This window comes from Thunnus albacares, chromosome 8 (assembly GCF_914725855.1).
Source record: "Thunnus albacares chromosome 8, fThuAlb1.1, whole genome shotgun sequence".
Lineage (NCBI taxonomy): Eukaryota > Metazoa > Chordata > Actinopteri > Scombriformes > Scombridae > Thunnus > Thunnus albacares.
In genome coordinates, this window is record NC_058113.1 from 26,259,722 (window position 1) to 26,277,618 (window position 17,897).

The 17,897-nt window shown below is 37.5% G+C and overlaps 2 protein-coding genes and 1 long non-coding RNA gene across 4 annotated transcripts; 1 reads left to right on the forward strand and 2 right to left on the reverse strand.

Annotated features, from left to right (window-relative positions):
* The first annotated feature begins 767 nt into the window (after positions 1-767).
* On the forward strand, positions 768-9,688 carry LOC122986817. The gene is made up of 7 exons (XM_044358232.1): positions 768-2,019; positions 3,115-3,140; positions 3,270-3,629; positions 4,559-4,749; positions 4,842-4,994; positions 5,726-5,857; positions 7,949-9,688. Exons 1-6 carry the CDS (start codon positions 1,770-1,772, stop codon positions 5,754-5,756), a joined length of 1,011 nt encoding a protein of 336 aa, XP_044214167.1. The 5' UTR covers positions 768-1,769; the 3' UTR covers positions 5,757-5,857; positions 7,949-9,688.
* LOC122986819 lies at positions 6,280-10,487 on the reverse strand. Its single transcript, XR_006404392.1, has 4 exons — positions 10,107-10,487; positions 8,143-8,181; positions 8,002-8,040; positions 6,280-6,824 (listed from the first exon to the last, which is right to left on the reverse strand). It is a non-coding gene; the product is annotated as an uncharacterized LOC122986819 (long non-coding RNA).
* Positions 10,488-12,481: 1,994 nt separating this feature from the next.
* Positions 12,482-17,056, reverse strand: LOC122986814 (ETS1-related protein). 2 transcript variants are annotated; one of them, XM_044358228.1, is made up of 8 exons: positions 16,862-17,056; positions 16,441-16,522; positions 14,952-15,071; positions 14,769-14,843; positions 14,529-14,681; positions 14,178-14,438; positions 13,164-13,282; positions 12,482-13,039 (listed from the first exon to the last, which is right to left on the reverse strand). In XM_044358228.1, the coding sequence occupies exons 1-8, from the start codon at positions 16,913-16,915 to the stop codon at positions 12,755-12,757; spliced, it is 1,149 nt and encodes a 382-aa protein (XP_044214163.1). In that variant the 5' UTR covers positions 16,916-17,056; the 3' UTR covers positions 12,482-12,754. The 2 variants fall into 2 exon arrangements, with proteins under 2 accessions (XP_044214163.1, XP_044214164.1); XM_044358229.1 differs by having other exon boundaries at positions 14,529-14,678; positions 16,862-17,055.
* Positions 17,057-17,897: the final 841 nt, after the last annotated feature.

Below are 17,897 nucleotides of genomic sequence, written 5' to 3' on the forward strand. Positions count from 1 at the left end.
AGTAGGATATACTTCTGTTAGGTATGATAGGGGGGATGGAGTAGGAGGAGGATGTGCAACATTTATTAGAGAAAATATTTCATTTAGAGAGGTGAGTATAGGAAATGAGCAAGAATATGTAACTGTAGAGATATGGAAAAGTGAGGGTAAGTTTGTCATTATTAATTATTATAATCCTTGTAAAAGACTAGATCGCGCTGATTAGAGCAGTATTAGATTATGGATATATGCCAACTTAAAGAAGTTGGAAGTGGTGCAAGCTCAAGCGTTAAGACTATGTTGTGGTGCTTTAAAAACGACTCCTGTGTCCGCTCTTCAGGTTGAGATGGGTGAATTGCCGCTGCACATCAGACACAAACAGTTAATGATGAAGTACTGGACAAATCTTCAAGGGTATTCTGAAGATCACAATCCAACAAAAAAAGTACTTCTTCCATGCTGGGAGAGAGAAAGGGCCAAAAGGGAATGTTTTGCGTGGAGCAGTGAAACAATTGCTAAAGATATGTCGTTAAATCAGAAAAGATATATCCCTACAGTGCCATTATCAGTAACACCACCCTGGTTGTTCCCCTCAGTGTCAGTTGATTTCTATATTCTGGAAAAAGTGCAGGTACATAAAGATTTTGGAAATATTGCAGTTTTGGTGGAAGATAGGTTACAAACATTATATCAAACATTCATACCAGTATACACAGATGGATCCAAGGATCCTAACACAGGGGGCACAGGCTTTACTTAGAGTATACCAACCTTAAAAGTTTCTGTGAAAGGAAGAACGTCAGATCATTTGTCAGTTTATACAGTCAAGATGATAGCAATTGCAACAGCATTACAGTGGATAGAAGAGTTGCAAATTAAAAAGGTTATTCTTTGTACAGATTCATGTTCTGCATTAATGTCATTACAGTCATACACATCTCACAGTAGGCAGGATATAGTTAATGAGATACATGAAACTCTGTACAGATTTAAAAATATGAATATTTTGATAACATTTATGTGGGTACCAGCACACAGAGGGATTAAGGGCAATGAAATGGTGGATGCATTAGCAAAACAGGCACTGAAGCATGAGGAGATCATGGAAATTTCACTCCGTAAATCTGAAGCAAAAGGAATAATCAAAAGAAACATCATTAAAGAGTGGCAGCACAGATGGGATACAACAAATATAGGACGACACCTCTATGCAGTACAGAGAGAAGTGGGCCCAGCGAGGTCAGCTAAAAGAAGCACCAAAGAGGAGAACATCTTAACAAGGCTGAGGGTAGGACACACCAGACTAAATAAAACACTGCATTTAATAAACAAACATCCCTCAGGATTATGTGACCTATGTCAAATAGAGGAGTCAGTGGAACATGTCATTTTGCACTGCAATAAGTATTCTCGAGAGCGAGAAGTATTAAAGAGAGAAATCAGGAAGATTGGAGGGGAAGAATTGAGTTTGAAAAGTATATTTACAATTGGGTTAGGGAGTTTATTCCACTACTTGAAAGAAACTGGATTGATCAACAGAATTTAGTATTCAGGACATCTTCCTTTTGGTTGTTTTTTTTCTGATTTGTTTATAGGGGTAGATAACTCTGGTTCACACTCCAACATAGTGGGTGGTAATGCACCTTTACGCTGGTTGCCACCCGCCATTAAACAAAAAAGAAGAAGAAGAAGCAACTGAACGCAGCAATTTAGATTTTAGGCGCGAATTCCTGCTGCACTGCTCCTGCTCCGCCACACATCAAAACAAGACGCATTAAACCAACGAGACAATGGTCCTTACAATCAAACTGGCTATATCGGACACGCTGAAAGATCTTAGCAAGAGTGAATTGGATACGTTTATTTTCCACTTGCGTGACCGCAGGGAAGAGCCACTGATCAGACGGAGCTCTTTGGAGGGTAAAAACTTGCATGAGGTTACAGACCTCTTGGTTTCCACCTTCACCGAGCTCGGAGCTAAAAAAGTGACAATGGAGATACTGAGGCAGATTAACTGCAACGAGCAAGCAGAGAAACTGGGTGAGTTTAATACCGATGGATGATTTACACTGCAAGGCAATTGAAATATTAACTAGACGGACAGTCGGACGGACAGTCGGTCCGTACTGTAAGACATGGGTCGGCAATCAGCCTCAGTTTTAAGTACTGGTCATTGGATGGATATATATATATATATATATATATATATATATATAGTTTATTAATTTGAATTGATATAAGAATAAAAGTGATCGAAAACTGTTTTTGGGTTGTGTATGAAGTGATAAGATGACCTGAGCGGACACAGCAGACTATTTTCCTGTAAAACTAATTTGGAAAAAAGTGAATAATATCAAATCTAACGTTAACTTATGTTTTGTGTTGCACTACGAGACTGGAGATGATTAACAGCTGTCTGCTTCATTTACAGTGCAATGAAAGTGCTTTTGTTGTTGCCGAATAAAAACTATAGCATACCATTTCTGTAAGACTGCCACCTGTTTGTGTTTGTGGGAAACAAATCTGTTTTAGTCCAAGAGGCAAAAAGACATTAAAGGATGGGTTCACAATTTTTCAATTCTGTTTTAAAATAACAGTCAGGTGCCCAGATGGACATTGAAACATGTTTTTCTTGCCATAATCATCCTCCTGTTCATAATGCACTTACAATATAAGTGATGGGGACCTTTTGTGCAAAAATGTATTTAAATGTTTATCTGAAGCTAATATGAAGGTTCAGCCGTCCAAATGAGCTAAATCATGTAGATATCTTGCAACGTTACAGTCTTTTTAGTGCCAAAGTCCCTCTTTTTGTTAGTAAACTTCCACCGCAGCTCAATGCATTGGTCAAACTTTCTGGCACATAATGAGGCACAGTAACTAGATTTGCATGCCACTCTTCATGTTGGGGTTAGTAGATGTTACCAAGTCATATTTATTGTGGGTTGATTTGAGCCTTTTATTTATATTGTAATCTAGAATTGTGTAAAATTATGTAAATGTTTTGTTTTAAAATGCTAAAACTTTAGGTTTTATCAAGGGGCTGAATTTATTTATTTATTTTTTTTTTTGGACGGCTGGATTTGGTCCATGATATTGGTGGGTCTTTAACCATCTTATTATCTTTCTCTACAGATTCGAAGACCAAAGCCTGTACCGACGTAAGTTCAATGAAATGAAGTTCAAATGACAATGAAATTCAAAGATTCTCTTTAACGTGTACCTTCTCATTAAAAAATATACTTACTTTGGTGTTTTCTATTTTCTTTCATTTCTGTTTCTCTTTTTAGAAAGGTGACCCTACCTTCCGTAAGATCTCAGACAGGGAGTTGGAGACGAAGCCCTCACAGGAGGCTCTAAACTATAGGGCTAGCCGGTGGCCCTCACAAGCTGCTCAACACGGAGGTCCTCCTGTGAAGAAGCCAGAAGAGGTGGAGGCTGAGGCGAAGGCCCAAATTCGCTCTGAGGGTGGAGACCTTAGTAATGAGAGGCTTGTTCTGAGCCGGTATAAGATTCAGTTTGGCCAGTACCGAGGTCAACCCTTCAAATGGCTGCTGGAGAATGATGTGGGCTACACTGCTTTCATTGTGGCTAGCCACCAGAAGGAACATGAGCACACAATGCATCAAAGCCCGTTGATGGCCAACAAGGTACTACACCCAGTATTTCTGTCCCTACTCAACCTACACACCACAGATCACTTTCCACCTGTGTAGTGTAGCAGCATCTCTACTGTCTACGTAACTAAACTCCTTTTGACTAGATCAGAGAATACTAAAGGATTTATTCCAGAGTTTCAACGATTAGTTGATTAATTGTTCGACAGGAAAGAAGATTAATCTGCTAGAATTTTAATAATGAAATGATAATTTTAGTCAGTTTTCTAAGTAAAAATGTGTTATATTTGTTGGCTGCAATTTCTCAAATTTGAGGCTATGAAGGTTTTATGTGTCATACTGTATATGACAATAAACTGAATATCTTTGGATTTTGGTCTGTTGGTCGGACAAAACAAAACATTTGAAGATGTTTTTCTCTATTTTCTGGCATTTTATAGACAAAACGATTAATTGATAGTGAAAATCTGTGATTGCAGCCCAAATTTATTTCTTTTATCGAAAGTATTTTAACCTTTTAATTATTAATTATCCCTTTGTCAAAAGGACCAGAACCAATTACAAGTTGTTCTAAAAATTTTGACAAGATACAAAGATCCCTTGCACAGCTTAATACTGAACATGTCTTCAAACAGGCATATAAGATTATCAATGACCCTACATATGTTGTGTATAGAGAAACTTGCACTTCTGACATTTCTTGACATAGTGTGTCTTCATGGTGTTGATTTATCGGCCGGCTATGGATTGGGCACTGCCATTAACTTGTGTATTTCAACTCTTTTCTTACATGATAATATTTGTATTTTTAGATTGCTTGTATGTATGTGAATGAATCGTTTATGTATTTGTTTTTGCACACTGGCTTGCCTCAAATTGCAAGTATTTTGAATGGAATTAAATATGAATTGTGCAGAGAGAGATTTAATAATAACACACTTTTTTTAAATATTTATTTAAAGGATTCCTTCACTCGCTACGCAACTGCTTACCCTGAGATTTTGACAGAAGTCAGATTTCATCGTGCGTACGAGAAAGCCAAAGCGATGTCACTTCAGCCAGGCCAAGAGGGAAAGGCCCTTGTTGGCTTTGGTATTTACCGATGGGAGACACTGCAGGGCCTGTACTCATCAAAGAACGAGAACAAAATCAGGTATGATAGAATGTGTAAGTGAATTGCAGAGGATCTTTGTGTTGATGCACCAGCAGACAATGAAGGCCACCACTTTACCCTTTTGTACATAGCTATGTCAACTTTCTCCGCAACAAGTCAACCTGGGAAGCAGGGTCCAAAATGGAGGCTGCTATCAAATACATTGTACAGCGTGACAAACAGCGTGCCAGGAAGAGACCAACCAGAGGGAGAAGTGCCAGACGCCAGCCTACAAGTGTCTCAAGGTGTGGATTTTATTTTGGAAAAGACCAGATGTACTGTTTTAATGAGTGTTATTGGTGTATGTAGTGCACTATATGTTGTTGAAGACCACTCAGTCTTTCTCCTGTATTATTAATATCTACCGCAGGCTTTCAATAGCACCTCTAGTGTCTCTTGACTGGCGCTTTGATCCTTCTCACCACATCAAATTAAATACTTACATAGTTACACAATAGTGCTTCTATTTCAAGGTATTTATCTAGATTATCGATTATGTTTGTCTTTTAAATCAGTACAATAAGAATTTACTATCATACATCCATAACAGGTTTTTTTTGTTTTTTTTAAATGGTCAAAATTGGAGCAGCAGAGGCTGACTTTTAGTCCAGAGTACGGGTCAAGCTTCAAAAACTCTTGATCCTGGATTTCTCTTAATGCAATTTGATAGCGTCTTTCCTTAGACTCATCCTTATCTGGTAAATGCTCAAACTCCACACCTTCAGTTTGTAGCACTATGCTTTATGTTATGAAGCTGAGATAACCCCTTTGACATTACCGGGATTATTTTCTCAAGACTCTAGAGAGTCCCCTCCAGAGCCACAGAAGATATTATACAACTTTTTTTACTGGCTGAGTGGTACTCTCCATGATGAGTAAACTGAACTTGATGTGTAAAAATGGTAGAGCCTTCTGTGTTTTCCTCTTAAGCCTTGGATGGCCTGGCTAACTCCAGTTTCCTTTGCCTCCCCTCCAGGCCCATACAAAGGAATAAGAGAAGGAGCTAGAGAAGGACACCAACTCTGCCCCGTTAGTCTGCAGGGACATGACCTCCTGTGACACACCCAGGCTCAAAACATGAAGAGGGAGCCAAAATTTGTTTTCTCAGGTATCAATTAGTGCTGGGTGATATGGACAAAATCAAATATCATGATATTTTTGACCAATACCTCGATATTGTGACAATATTGTAGTCAATACTATTCATGCTTTCACAAAATATTTACACAATGAGATTTTTGATAAATAATCATCAGTAATGTGGATATAATGAATAAGTGGGTAAAGGCAAAAATGAGAACAGCTAGAGCAGTTTGGTAAATTCAGAAAATTACATCACTTTACTGTAATGCAGCATTTAAAACCAGGAAAAGACAACACTATCACGATATCCAAAATCTAAGATGATATCTAGTCTCATATCACAATATCACTATGTTGATATGTTACCCAGCCCTAGTATCAGTAAAGCATTAATAAATTATTCATCAAAATGAATAAACCCATTATTTACAACTCATGAACCCTTTATATTGTAAATGATGCTTTATTAGATAACATTGCAAAATTTCATAAAGATATTTATTAAAGGAGCATTTTCTCAGGACATATGCAATGCAGGGACACCATTTTGTAAAGATACATATACAAGTTAAGCCAGATCAATGTGTCAGGGCCTAATTACAGCCTGGATACAGTTAATTAAGTGTTCATGGAAACTTTGGTGTCATTTCAGTGAAGACCTGCTTGTTTTTTTTATTCTATACCAGTGCCATTTATGTAGACAAGATTCAAGAGAATGTATTGCCATTTGCACAGGGTACATGGACACATCAGTGATGGAAATATACGGTACATATACATTTTTTCAAATATCTGGCAGGACCAATATTGGTAAATGTCTATACAAGGGTTTTGAAACGGTATTTTGTAAGTGTCTGAGTTTAAGCAAAGCATAGTCTCTCAAATAATCCTTTTATATAACAATATTCTTGCCGGGCAATTCATCCATTGTGGTGCAAAAATGTCCACTTGCAGGATGAGAGCACTCGTGTGTCAGTACACCAGATGTTTCCCTGAGGAGAAAGAGAATGATGTCGGCTTATTAATGAGTAATTTGAATTGAAAGGTTTTATCTTATATCAGGATTTATTGCTTGTGATGAATTAAGAGTCTGTAAGGTTCTTCATCCAAAATCCTGCTATGTTGAAATGCATTCAAGATGTCAAAACTGATGATTCAGCCTCTGAAATTGTAACAAAGAAGTTTAAAGTTATAATCCTTAAGATTGCAGAAATTGATTGTTGTTGATTTGGCGACACCTATAGTTACTAGTAGTAACAGCAAAAGCAGTTTAAAACTACATATCCCAGAGTTCCGTGGGCGGCAAACACACCTCGAACTACTGGTGTCTCTGTTTACGGCACGGCCATAAGAGCACATACTGTCTGTGAATGTGACAAAAAACATAAAAAGTTTAACCAATTACAAAATCCAAATACATTGAATGGCTACTGCAGAAAAAATGCAGACCATAAATAGTATCAAATAATCAACCCTTACATACTGTTCATATTCTGACCCTTCATAGTATCTCCTCATAATTAGTCTCTATTCCAAACTTCTGAACCACAAATCAGTTTTTCATTCATAAACACCTCATCAGTCATTCAGAAATGTTTGATTAATCCTTAATGAAGCTGTCAGAGAGCAGAGAGTGTTTTCTTCAGGCTTTACAAGATCTGTTTATGAAAAAAAAGATTCATAATCACACTATACTATGGTCCGATGTTACATAAAACAGGAGAATATAACAGCCATCATGATGTCAATTAATATTATTGACTGAAGAATGCAGCATTTTTAAATGGTGACTTTTGGATAAATACTCTCTACAGTATGTATAAAAATGCATCAGCTGCACAATACAAAAAGTTGAAATATTTCCATTTTTGTATATTCTGGGTCACTTCAAAGAATCATAAAATGTAGGACTAAAAGAATGAACGGGGTTAGGGTTAATTTGATTTCATAAAAATCTGAAGGATTATAACTTTAATGTGACAAAAGTATGTTATTTTAACATGAACACTGAGCCATGAAGTAATTTTCTTTGATGCCAGTAATCATTTGCAATACACATGAAGCATGTGCAATCGTTTTTATTTCTTATTATTTATTTTTACATTGTTACATACAGCAGGGCTGCAGTGAAATGTGTTCTCAGAGGTTGCATAATCAACCAGTGTGTACCTTTTCCCACCACGATGGCTCCTGCTGAGGATCTTGCAGCTGTAAAACATTGAAGAAAAATGAAATTTGTATTCCAACTCTACTCTGTGAACACTGTTATACATGTTGACAATATTTTGAATTCTTGGCAGGCCAACTCACTGTCACATGATGTTTAATTTCCCCCAGTTGCCTCTCTGACTGTAAAAAAAAACAACAAAAAAAACCCAGAAACATCAGATTTCTTGCTTATTGTTATTAGAAAACATTAATCTAGGCCTAAGCCACTGGTGTAATTTGGGGGAGCAGTTAATGCAGACAGAGATCAAACTTTCATTTTCCAAATATTAAATTTTAAAAAATGTAAAAACAAAATTCAAAGGCTCAGTCTTTGTTTTGTAATGGATATAGGCTCCATCACACCTGCAGTCTCTCAGTGGATTGACACATGGTAAGTATGTTGTCTAATATGAAATATGTTGTAGCTATGAACTGTCATTCACATGCAGCTGTGTTGCATATATTTGATCATTTTTGTAACAACAGTTTTTATGAAGGCCAAAGAAGGTTAATTATTGTCATTTAAACTGTAAAAAAGTTATTCGGTGTACATGTGCATACAATAGTATTTACTCTGGTGGTACAGTAAGTGCAGGCAGTTCAGCATTGCATAATAATTGCTGTATAGCAGGTCAGCACAAGTTAAGAGCCAGAAACAGTATACTTGTTATCTCGCTGTTGTGCAAAGACTCTGCCCCTCTTAAAAGATAACAGGATTTTAAAAAGAGGCCTTATATTAGGTGTGGACATTGCTGCTGCTGCTACTGCCGTCTTTGTTGTGACACCACTACACTGCTTTCAATTGCAATGCAGAGAAAAGAAACTAAATCACCCAGGCCATATTTATTGATAGATTGGCTTACTACAATTATATGGTACACTGTATGTCGACCAATAAGAAACAAGATATTTCACGACAGATATGATATGTTTGAGGTCATTTGGAGACTGTTATATTTACAAAGTCTGTCCATCAGAGAGCACTGGAAAGTTAATTTTTCTAATTGCTGCTCAGAACATCTTGGTCACAATTGTTTACTCACCGAATTTAATGGATCCTTTGAGGGAATAGTTTGACATTATGTAAAATACATGTATTTACTTTCTTGCTGATGTTAGTCACCACTCTACTGTCTGTGAGCTAAATATGAAGCTACAATTAGCAGTAAGACTTGAAACAGGGAAACAGCTATCTTGTCCAAAGGTAAAAAGAATCTAGGTCTATTTCACCCCCCAAAGTTAATTAGTGAGCTTTAAATGTGCTAATAGCAAGTTATTGTTCAGATCAGAGCTTTTAAACTCAAATAATCTGTATTAGCCTCAAAGATCCAGTAATGGCATCCATGCAAGTCCATGAGAAGGACAGACTAGCAAATTTAATCTCCATGAAAACATATTTGCATAAACAGCTTCTTACTATGAGTTATGGGTTGCTAAATTAACACAATATATTCTGCTTTTTCTGCGCTCTACTCATGAGTTTGAGATAGGCGGAGCTAAACTGTAAAGGGGGATATAACTCCAAGGCCTGTAAGGATTTAGCAACATTTGAATAAAAATCTGCCTTTTGCCGACTCTTAATGTAAATAACTATTTCCCCCAAATTATAACATTGATTATTTATTTAGTCATTAATATTTAATGGTGCGGAAAAATGCTATGAATTTGAAACCATGTTTTCAGCAGCTTCAAAAGTGAAAGTAAAATAAGATTACTGCGTGTCTCTAAAGTTTTGTTTTTTAAAGATGTCTGAGCAGATATCAATTTGCTTTTTTAGTTACAGCCAGTGCTGTAGTTACAGTCGATGAGGTGGGTATAGGCTACTATTAGGTAAATGGGTAGATCACTAAGGATAAAGTGGATATACTCTCCTATGGCCTATGTTTCAATGGCTGTTTGACTGATAGGTGGCAGCTCTACTGTAAATTGTCAGAAAAAGAGGTGAGTATACTCCTGTGTATACCCTCCACTACACCACTGGTAACAACCAGCTGATTACTACTATTTCATGTGCAGCCTTACTAAATTCACTGTTCCGATATTTCAATGCTGCAGTATAATCTCACCCAGAGACTCTGCCGCGTCGTTGCAGTCAATTCGCCTCAGGATGTCCACTGCCACCTGAAGAGCTCCGGGTTCGGTAAAAGTTGAAACCAGGACGTCTGTTATTTCTAAATAGCTTTTACCCTCCACCCTGATGCGTCTGACGCGCGGTTCCTCCCGGCGGTCCAGAAGCTGGTGACGGAACTTCTCAAATTCCTGCGCTGTCAGGTCGGCCAGCATGTCCGCTAAAGCTGTCCTGATGGTTCTTCGAGACATTTCTACTACCAAGAGATCCGAAATTGCAGTCTGGATGGCAAGCTGTCGTATTTCCCACCTTCACTTCTTCAAACAGATGATAGCCTATGACCAGCCTACATGCAAACAGGAAAGAGGCTTTTGGTGCCGCTAGAAAAAAATCGGGAAAAAAATCGACTCAAAGACCACAGAAACAAACATCTGATGGATAAGGGTATTTGACTTAATGCTCAGCACAATTAATAGATAATAATGAATGGATAAAGATGATAATGTATTAAGTTTAGCTGTTGACACCTCGTTCTTTAGATAAAGAATTCTAGGGTAAACTTTAAATGAAGTGTCCTGTTTGCACTGGGTTTTAAAATTTTAAAAATCTCTCTATTGAATTAAAATCAAAGGTATGCACATATATTGTTCCCCGCATAACAAAATGCATACAATTCTGACACTTTAAAGTCCCCCATTTAGCATTTATAATCAGTATATAAACAGTTAATGGATGGTTTATAATGTAGCTGTAAGCTGAAATAAGGACATTTAAGTGTTTATTGATGTAAAGTATTTACATTAATAAACAGTGCTTTACTATTTTGTTGTTCATTATCTGTTTATACACCAGCCTCCACATATGGGTGCACATTAGAGGAGTTTTAATTGTTGACAAAGTACATTTAAAAAAACACTTACATCTACTAACAACTGCATTATAGTGTGTTTTAAACCATTTATTAAATATTTGTGTGCTGCTTATAAATGCTAAACAGTGGGACTTTATAAGGGGAAGTGTAACCCATATGGTAAATCTCCACAGATTAACTCAGGTTTTACCACATTTGAGTCTCACTCACACAAAAACAGAAAACCAACATTTTACAGACTCAGAAGCGATTGGCTTATGAATTAGAGTATGTTATTGTATAACATTTGAAACGTTTTGACATTAACTGTTCTCTAAAATGAAAAAAATCACAATTTCAGGACTAAAAACTACAACACTTTGCATCAACTTTAATTCATGACTGATGTAGATACTTACGAGCAGCACTTGAAGGCAGCATTAGATACGGAAGTAAAGTACATAACCTGTACATTATGCTATAGGTTAAACAGTTCACTCACAACTGGATAATTTACCCCTAAAATAACCCAAATCCTTCAGACTTTATTTTTCTTTAGTATAGGCTCTAGTTTCTGCTATAAAAACCTTTCAAAACTAATTCATTTGTCCAATCTAATTATTTTTGTTCATCAAATTTCAAATAAAAGGGCCCAATACAAAGCTTAAAACATATTGCAGCAACAATGTCTCAAAAAGCATTAAAAAACTTCAGTAGTGAAACCATCTTAGAAATAATATAACTGAAAGTCATATAGAGTACCAGACACACACATGAATATTTTCATAATTAAAAGCAGAATCCAGATGGAATATGACATTAATTTTCTCCACCTACCTGCATGTACTGAAACTCTTCACACAAATCTATGTTTATATACAGTTTATTTACACAAGACAATCATCACACAGGCTAAAACTTTCACAGTGAGTGCCTGAAAATCATTAGACACAGAGGTAGACATGAGTTTTGTATTAAAAAAAGAAAATCTAAATGCACAAAACTCTACATAGAATTCATATAAACACTATTTACAAATCAATTCCTTGTTAGAAACACATCAAATTCAAATACCGCCTTAGTTGTTGCAAACAGTATCTATTTATAATCAGGCTGTAGCTAACGATTATTTTCATTATTGATTAATCTTACAACTTTTTTTTTTTTGATCAATCGATTAACTTTTTTGGCATATAAAACATCAAAAAACTGAAAAATTCACAATTTCCTGGAGCCCAAGGTGACATCATCAAATATCTCATTTTGTCCGACCAACAATACAAAACTCAAAGATATTCGTGACTGTAAGGTACGACAAAGAAAAGCAGCACATTCTCATATTTGAGAACCTTAAACCATTAAGTATTTGGCATTATTGCTTTAAAAAAAATAACAGTAACAACTGATCGATTATCAAAATAGTTGCAGATTAATTTTCTGTCAATTGAAAATTAACTAATCGTTGCAGCTCTAATTTATAGTGCTTAAAACTCCCCCTGTGCTGCAGTTATTTTGCCCTGAGGTTAAGAGGCTATTTGCTCCTAGGTTTATTTAAGAAAAAGTCCCATACTGTAGAAACTAATTGCATGGTAAATTTATGAGTTTTTTCCTTGTTTTTTTCCCTGAAATGCAACATGTATTAAATTGGCTCCTGGTCTGCCTGCAATAATGTCACCCAGTGAGGATAGTTGAGCCAGAGTTCAAGGAGACAGTGATTACTTTGCAGGCTGCAGTACTCAGTTAAAATGTGCTGGTCCCTCTCAGCCAGCAGCACCAGGAGCCATGGCATCCTTTCCCTACTGTGACGCCCATCTGTCACTGCTGTGCTCTGACGTCACCGCTGCCGGTACCCCAGGGCACTGCCACGACTCCGTGTTTGTGGGCAAAACGTTTAGACTGGTCAGGACCTCCTGCGCTGTCTTCCCCAGCATGCCCTGCATGTCACAGACAAAGCGGTAGACGTAGCGTTTGCCTGCCGTCTTGTGGATGATGTTCTTGTGGTAGTAGTAGCGCAGGCCGCGGCTCAACTTCTCGTAATTCATCTTGGGTTTGTTCTTGCACTGACCCCAACGCTTGGCCACCTGTGGAACCAAAACCATTTAAGAGTTGAACTTAAGGTGTGTTTATACCTCAGAAAAACACTGGAAAAATCCCCCCATGTAGTATTTAGCAAGTGCTCTATCCCAAAACAGGATATTTCCTTACCTCTGTGGGGTCTGACATCTTAAACTCCCAACCGTCTCCTGTCCAGGAAATGAAGGTATGGCAGGCGGAGTCCAGAAGTAGCTCCAGTAGAAACTGCCACAACTGGATTGGCCCAGAACCTGAAGGAAAAAATACATTGATTAATTCAGTGACTGAACTGGAGTTATAATGGCAACTAGAGCTGCAACAACTAGTCGATTAATCAATTAGTTGACAACTATTAAATGAATCACCAACTATTTTTATAATTAATTAATCGTCTTGAGTCATTTTTTAAGAAGAAAGTTTCTCAATTCTTTGATTCCAGATTCTCAAATGTGAATATTTTCTGGCTTCTGTAGTGTTTTATAGTAGTAAACTGAATATCTTTGGGTTGTGGACTGTTGGTCGGGACAAAACTAGACTTTAGATCTCCTTGGGCTTTGGGAAACAGTGATTGACAAGTTTCACCATCAACAGTTTATAGACCAAATAACTAATCGAATAATCGAGAAAAAAGTATCAAAAGTAAAAATGTAGAAATATGGTCCCTGTTAATGTACTACTATAATATTTCATATTATTGAATTAATTATACCATTAAAATGTTTGTAGCATTTTAAATCATCAACTTTAATATAAAGATCACATGTTATGTGTGTAAAATCGTAATTTGTAAAGTAACTATAGCTAATAGTGGAGTAAAAAAACAGCATCAAACAGCATTTTAACAGAAGCAAATGTCTAAAATCGACTCCCGTTTGTTCTTAAATTAGACGTAATTATGAAAAATAGATGGAAAATATCTTTTTAGCCTAATTTGATTTTATTTAATTTCACTCTTTACTTTAATGATCATGACATTACAACATGTTTGCAACACAGCAGCAACATGTGTGGTTATAACATATGCATTTTTAAAATAATCTAGTTGGTATTTCAATATCTTTATGCACTATTTAAAATTCCTTATACTAAAAAGAACAATCAGAGTTAAAATAGCAGCACAGATAAGATAATAAATTAAATTCTAACCTGGATAAGCAGACATTCCTGTCATCTGGCCCTCCCTGTCTGGCCTCTGTGTGGGTGTATTTTTGCGTTTGGCCACACGGGGGCAGTACTGCTCTGAGGATTGAGGACCAGGGTTTGCGGGGCAGGAGGCCTGAGGCGGGTGTGGTAGTGGGGCAGGAAAGCTGGGAGAGGAGTAATCAGGCCAGAAAGACGATGACTGCCTCTGTCCGTCGGAGTCGTACAGTTCAGCCGAGTGACAGGAGTAGTTCTGATCTGTCTCACCTGGAACAAAGAGACGATTTAGGCACTGAATTGCAAATTAAGGCTCCCGAGAGGATGTTCTTTTATATATCAGTAGGTGAAATATCTTACTTTGTAATGTGTTTGATCCTTTTGCAGTTAGGAAGGGGCTGTGGCTGCCCTCCATGGCCGGGCTGAACTGCCCGTTCTGGGGCACCATACTCTGGTATGTCTGTGGAGATTCCTGGTACGCAGTTTGTGACTGGTTTACTGTTAGACCATCTGCTAATTAAAAAGAAAGCTAGTCACAAAAAGAAATTCCTTAAAAGGGGTATTTTAAGTGTGAGTGAGACTACAGAGTCAGAGGCTCACCATGTGGGTATGAGGCCCACCAGTTGAACTCTTGGTATGAGTCCAGGTTGAAGAGAGCAGTATCACTGGCACTCACTGGGGCAAAGAGGTGATAAAAATGTGAGATACGACAAAAAACACCAACAGCATATGACTCATATTGGCAACCATGAGGGTACATTTTTATGTTTTTTTAGGTTTCACCTTTGGTGTCGTAAGGGTGAGAAGCTTTCAGTGGCTCTGGGTAGCTGCTTTCTGCCGGATACTGCTGCTGTCCGGGTGCTTTACTGTCTAACAGAAAAGACAGGTCTTCACCAGGGTAGTCTGGAGGTTAAACACAGTGTAGACAGATGGAGTCAGTTAATGATGATGAAGGCATAGCTCATGCTTCTAAAGGACCGTACCAATGATTTTATCCTTCATACTTTACCAATATGCTTATCATTTTGCAAAACACATGTTTTTTGATTGATTTCATGCCGACTGGGAAGATACTGGTTTCCATTTATCTCGACATGGTATGAAAATGTACTTGCAGAGACTTAAAATAAAACTCTGAATTGAACACTTTTTTCCATTTTTTGGTCACAGACATGTTATTGTCAGCTGTGAGCAGGAAAACTCCTAATTTTTGATGCATTTAGGTGCTACAAGGAAAGTCTGACATTCAAGATATGAGAGTCTGCAGCTGCAGCAACCTTTTTAAAGCAACTTTACATCATATTTGTCAGTATGTTTGATTTCTAGCTGGATATCCTGACAGTGAAAACCTAAGATAACTTAAAATAACAATTAAAGCAAATATCTACAGTAATTTAAGCAAGTTTCAAGACTCTGTGAGTTGGTTTTCACACTGTGCTGAAATAAACTGAAGCCAGTGGCTGCCTGAAAGGGAGGAAATACATTTGAAAATGTATGCTAGGTAGTTAATGTGCTAAAATGTGTCATATTATTGGTATGGCCCTTTAACCAGAAGGTTAATCACAGCTCAGGTGAGTGGAAAAAGTGGGGTGAATCTGTGAGTTAGACTCAACAGTTTAGGTTATTTTCCTGATGGTGGGTGTTGACGCAAGAAAAAGGCATTTGTTTACTGTCGAATCAGCACTAGGCACTCAAGCCCACCTCAGGTTTTTTCAGCCTCAATAGATGGAGGCAGCTCGGAGGAAACAAGGGAGGGAGGGGGAGGAAGAGAGAGGAGGAAACGCCAGCGGAGGGAGTGTGACAGAGTAGTGATGGAGGGATGGGGAGGGGGACTCTAAATCTGTTGGAGGAGGAAGTCTGGAGGAAAGGATTAGGGGAGACAGAGAGGGGAGTGCAACATGGAGAGTATCTTTAACTTGACCACCCTGTTTCTCTCTGTCTTTGCCTACCTCAGCCCATTCAAACATTACTCACACACACACACACACGCACAGCACCCCATAATCCTGACGCAGACCCTGAGTTTGAGCCCCTGGTGTCAAGGTCTCATTGAAAAAGCTCTGACAGATGTGATGATACCGACTGCGAAAATATTTCCTCTGTCCTTCAGCTGCTCAGGTTCAGAGGAAACAGATTGTGCAAACATTAAAAAGAAAAAAAAAATCTCATCACTGAGAGTTAAAAGCTTGTAGCATCACCAGCAGAGGCGTTTTTGCTGCCTGCTGCCTCATGTGATGGAGCAAACATGAGTCAAGTGATTCTGTAAACTCACCATAAGATGCAAAGTCAAAGCCTGCGGGCACTTCCTGTGTCCTAAAGTCCTCTGTGTAATATCCAGTCTGGCAAATCTCCATCTGTGTTGAAAGATTGTACGATTACAACTTTGTATCACTGCAACTTAACCTAACTCTCATTGTTGAGCAACAGCAAGAAACAGAGGAAACGTGTTGGTTGTTTGCAATAACCAGTGACAGATAGCAGAAGAACAAACATGAAATATGAAGTATTTGCCACCAAAATTTCATAAATTTTACTATTTCTGGCCATAAATACCCAATATTTACCCCTATTTTTAGAGGTAACCTATATGTAAGATGTTATGAATGAATGATGAGATTTTTTAGTTTCTTTTCTTTATATTACTTCAAACAAAAAATATTTTTTTTAAAAAACAAGCCAAAATGCCATCCTACCTTAATTTTCGAGTCTTTGCTGTCTCCAGGTTTGATGATAGTGTCCCAGTACATTTCTTTCTTTCTTTATCTCTCTTTAATTTGTGGTTCCTTCCCAGTTTTACAGACAGGATTCACGTACAACAGAGTGGTCTTTCCGCGGCCGGACCGGTCCCGTTATAAACGCAGCGGAGGTGGGAGGGGCTCGTGCCTGCCCGCTCTGCGTCGTGACCAGGTTTGTTTAATAGGGCGTGACGTCAGGCGCCCTAAATCCACCCCCCACCCCCAGCACAGATCAGACAACCAAACACTCATTCATAAAAGTGAATCACTCACTAACAGGTAAAATATAGCAGTAAAAATCGATTGTAATACAGATATCTTAATGATAAAATATATATTTATATAGTTTATAAACACAAGATTACGATTGTTTATTACAAAAAATAGATTAAAAGATGAAAAAATCAAAATGTATTAATAAAAAAAACACACAAACACAGTTAAAGGTCTCTAATATTATCATAGATTAAACTATTAAACACACTGTAGATAGCCTAAAACATAATAAAGTCATATTCCATCTTCTCGGATGTGAATATTTGGTTATTTCATTATGGTCTTTCATAATTGGGTTTCGGACTGATGTTCCGCCCAAAATAAGACATTTGAAGACGGGTGTGGACATTCATAACTATTCTCAGACTTTATTTGTGAGCAAACGGTAATTTATTCAGAAAACAATCGGCAGATTACGAGATAATGAAAATTATTGTTAATTGCAGCTCCAAAAACATCACGTCACAAATTTAATATAAAACATTATAGTTAACATGCTCAAGATAGTACAAATTCAGCAATAAATAATGCCGCAGTAGCCTCTGATAGTTGTAATTCATTATGTAACTTTATTAAACCATTGCTTAACTATTAATTAGCTATTACGGATATTAAGGGGGCGCTTTGTAGCCTACTTGGCCTACTGAGGATAAGCCAAAGAATAAACTACAAGAATGTTGATCATGTGGGTAAATAATTGGCAGCAGAAACAACGAAC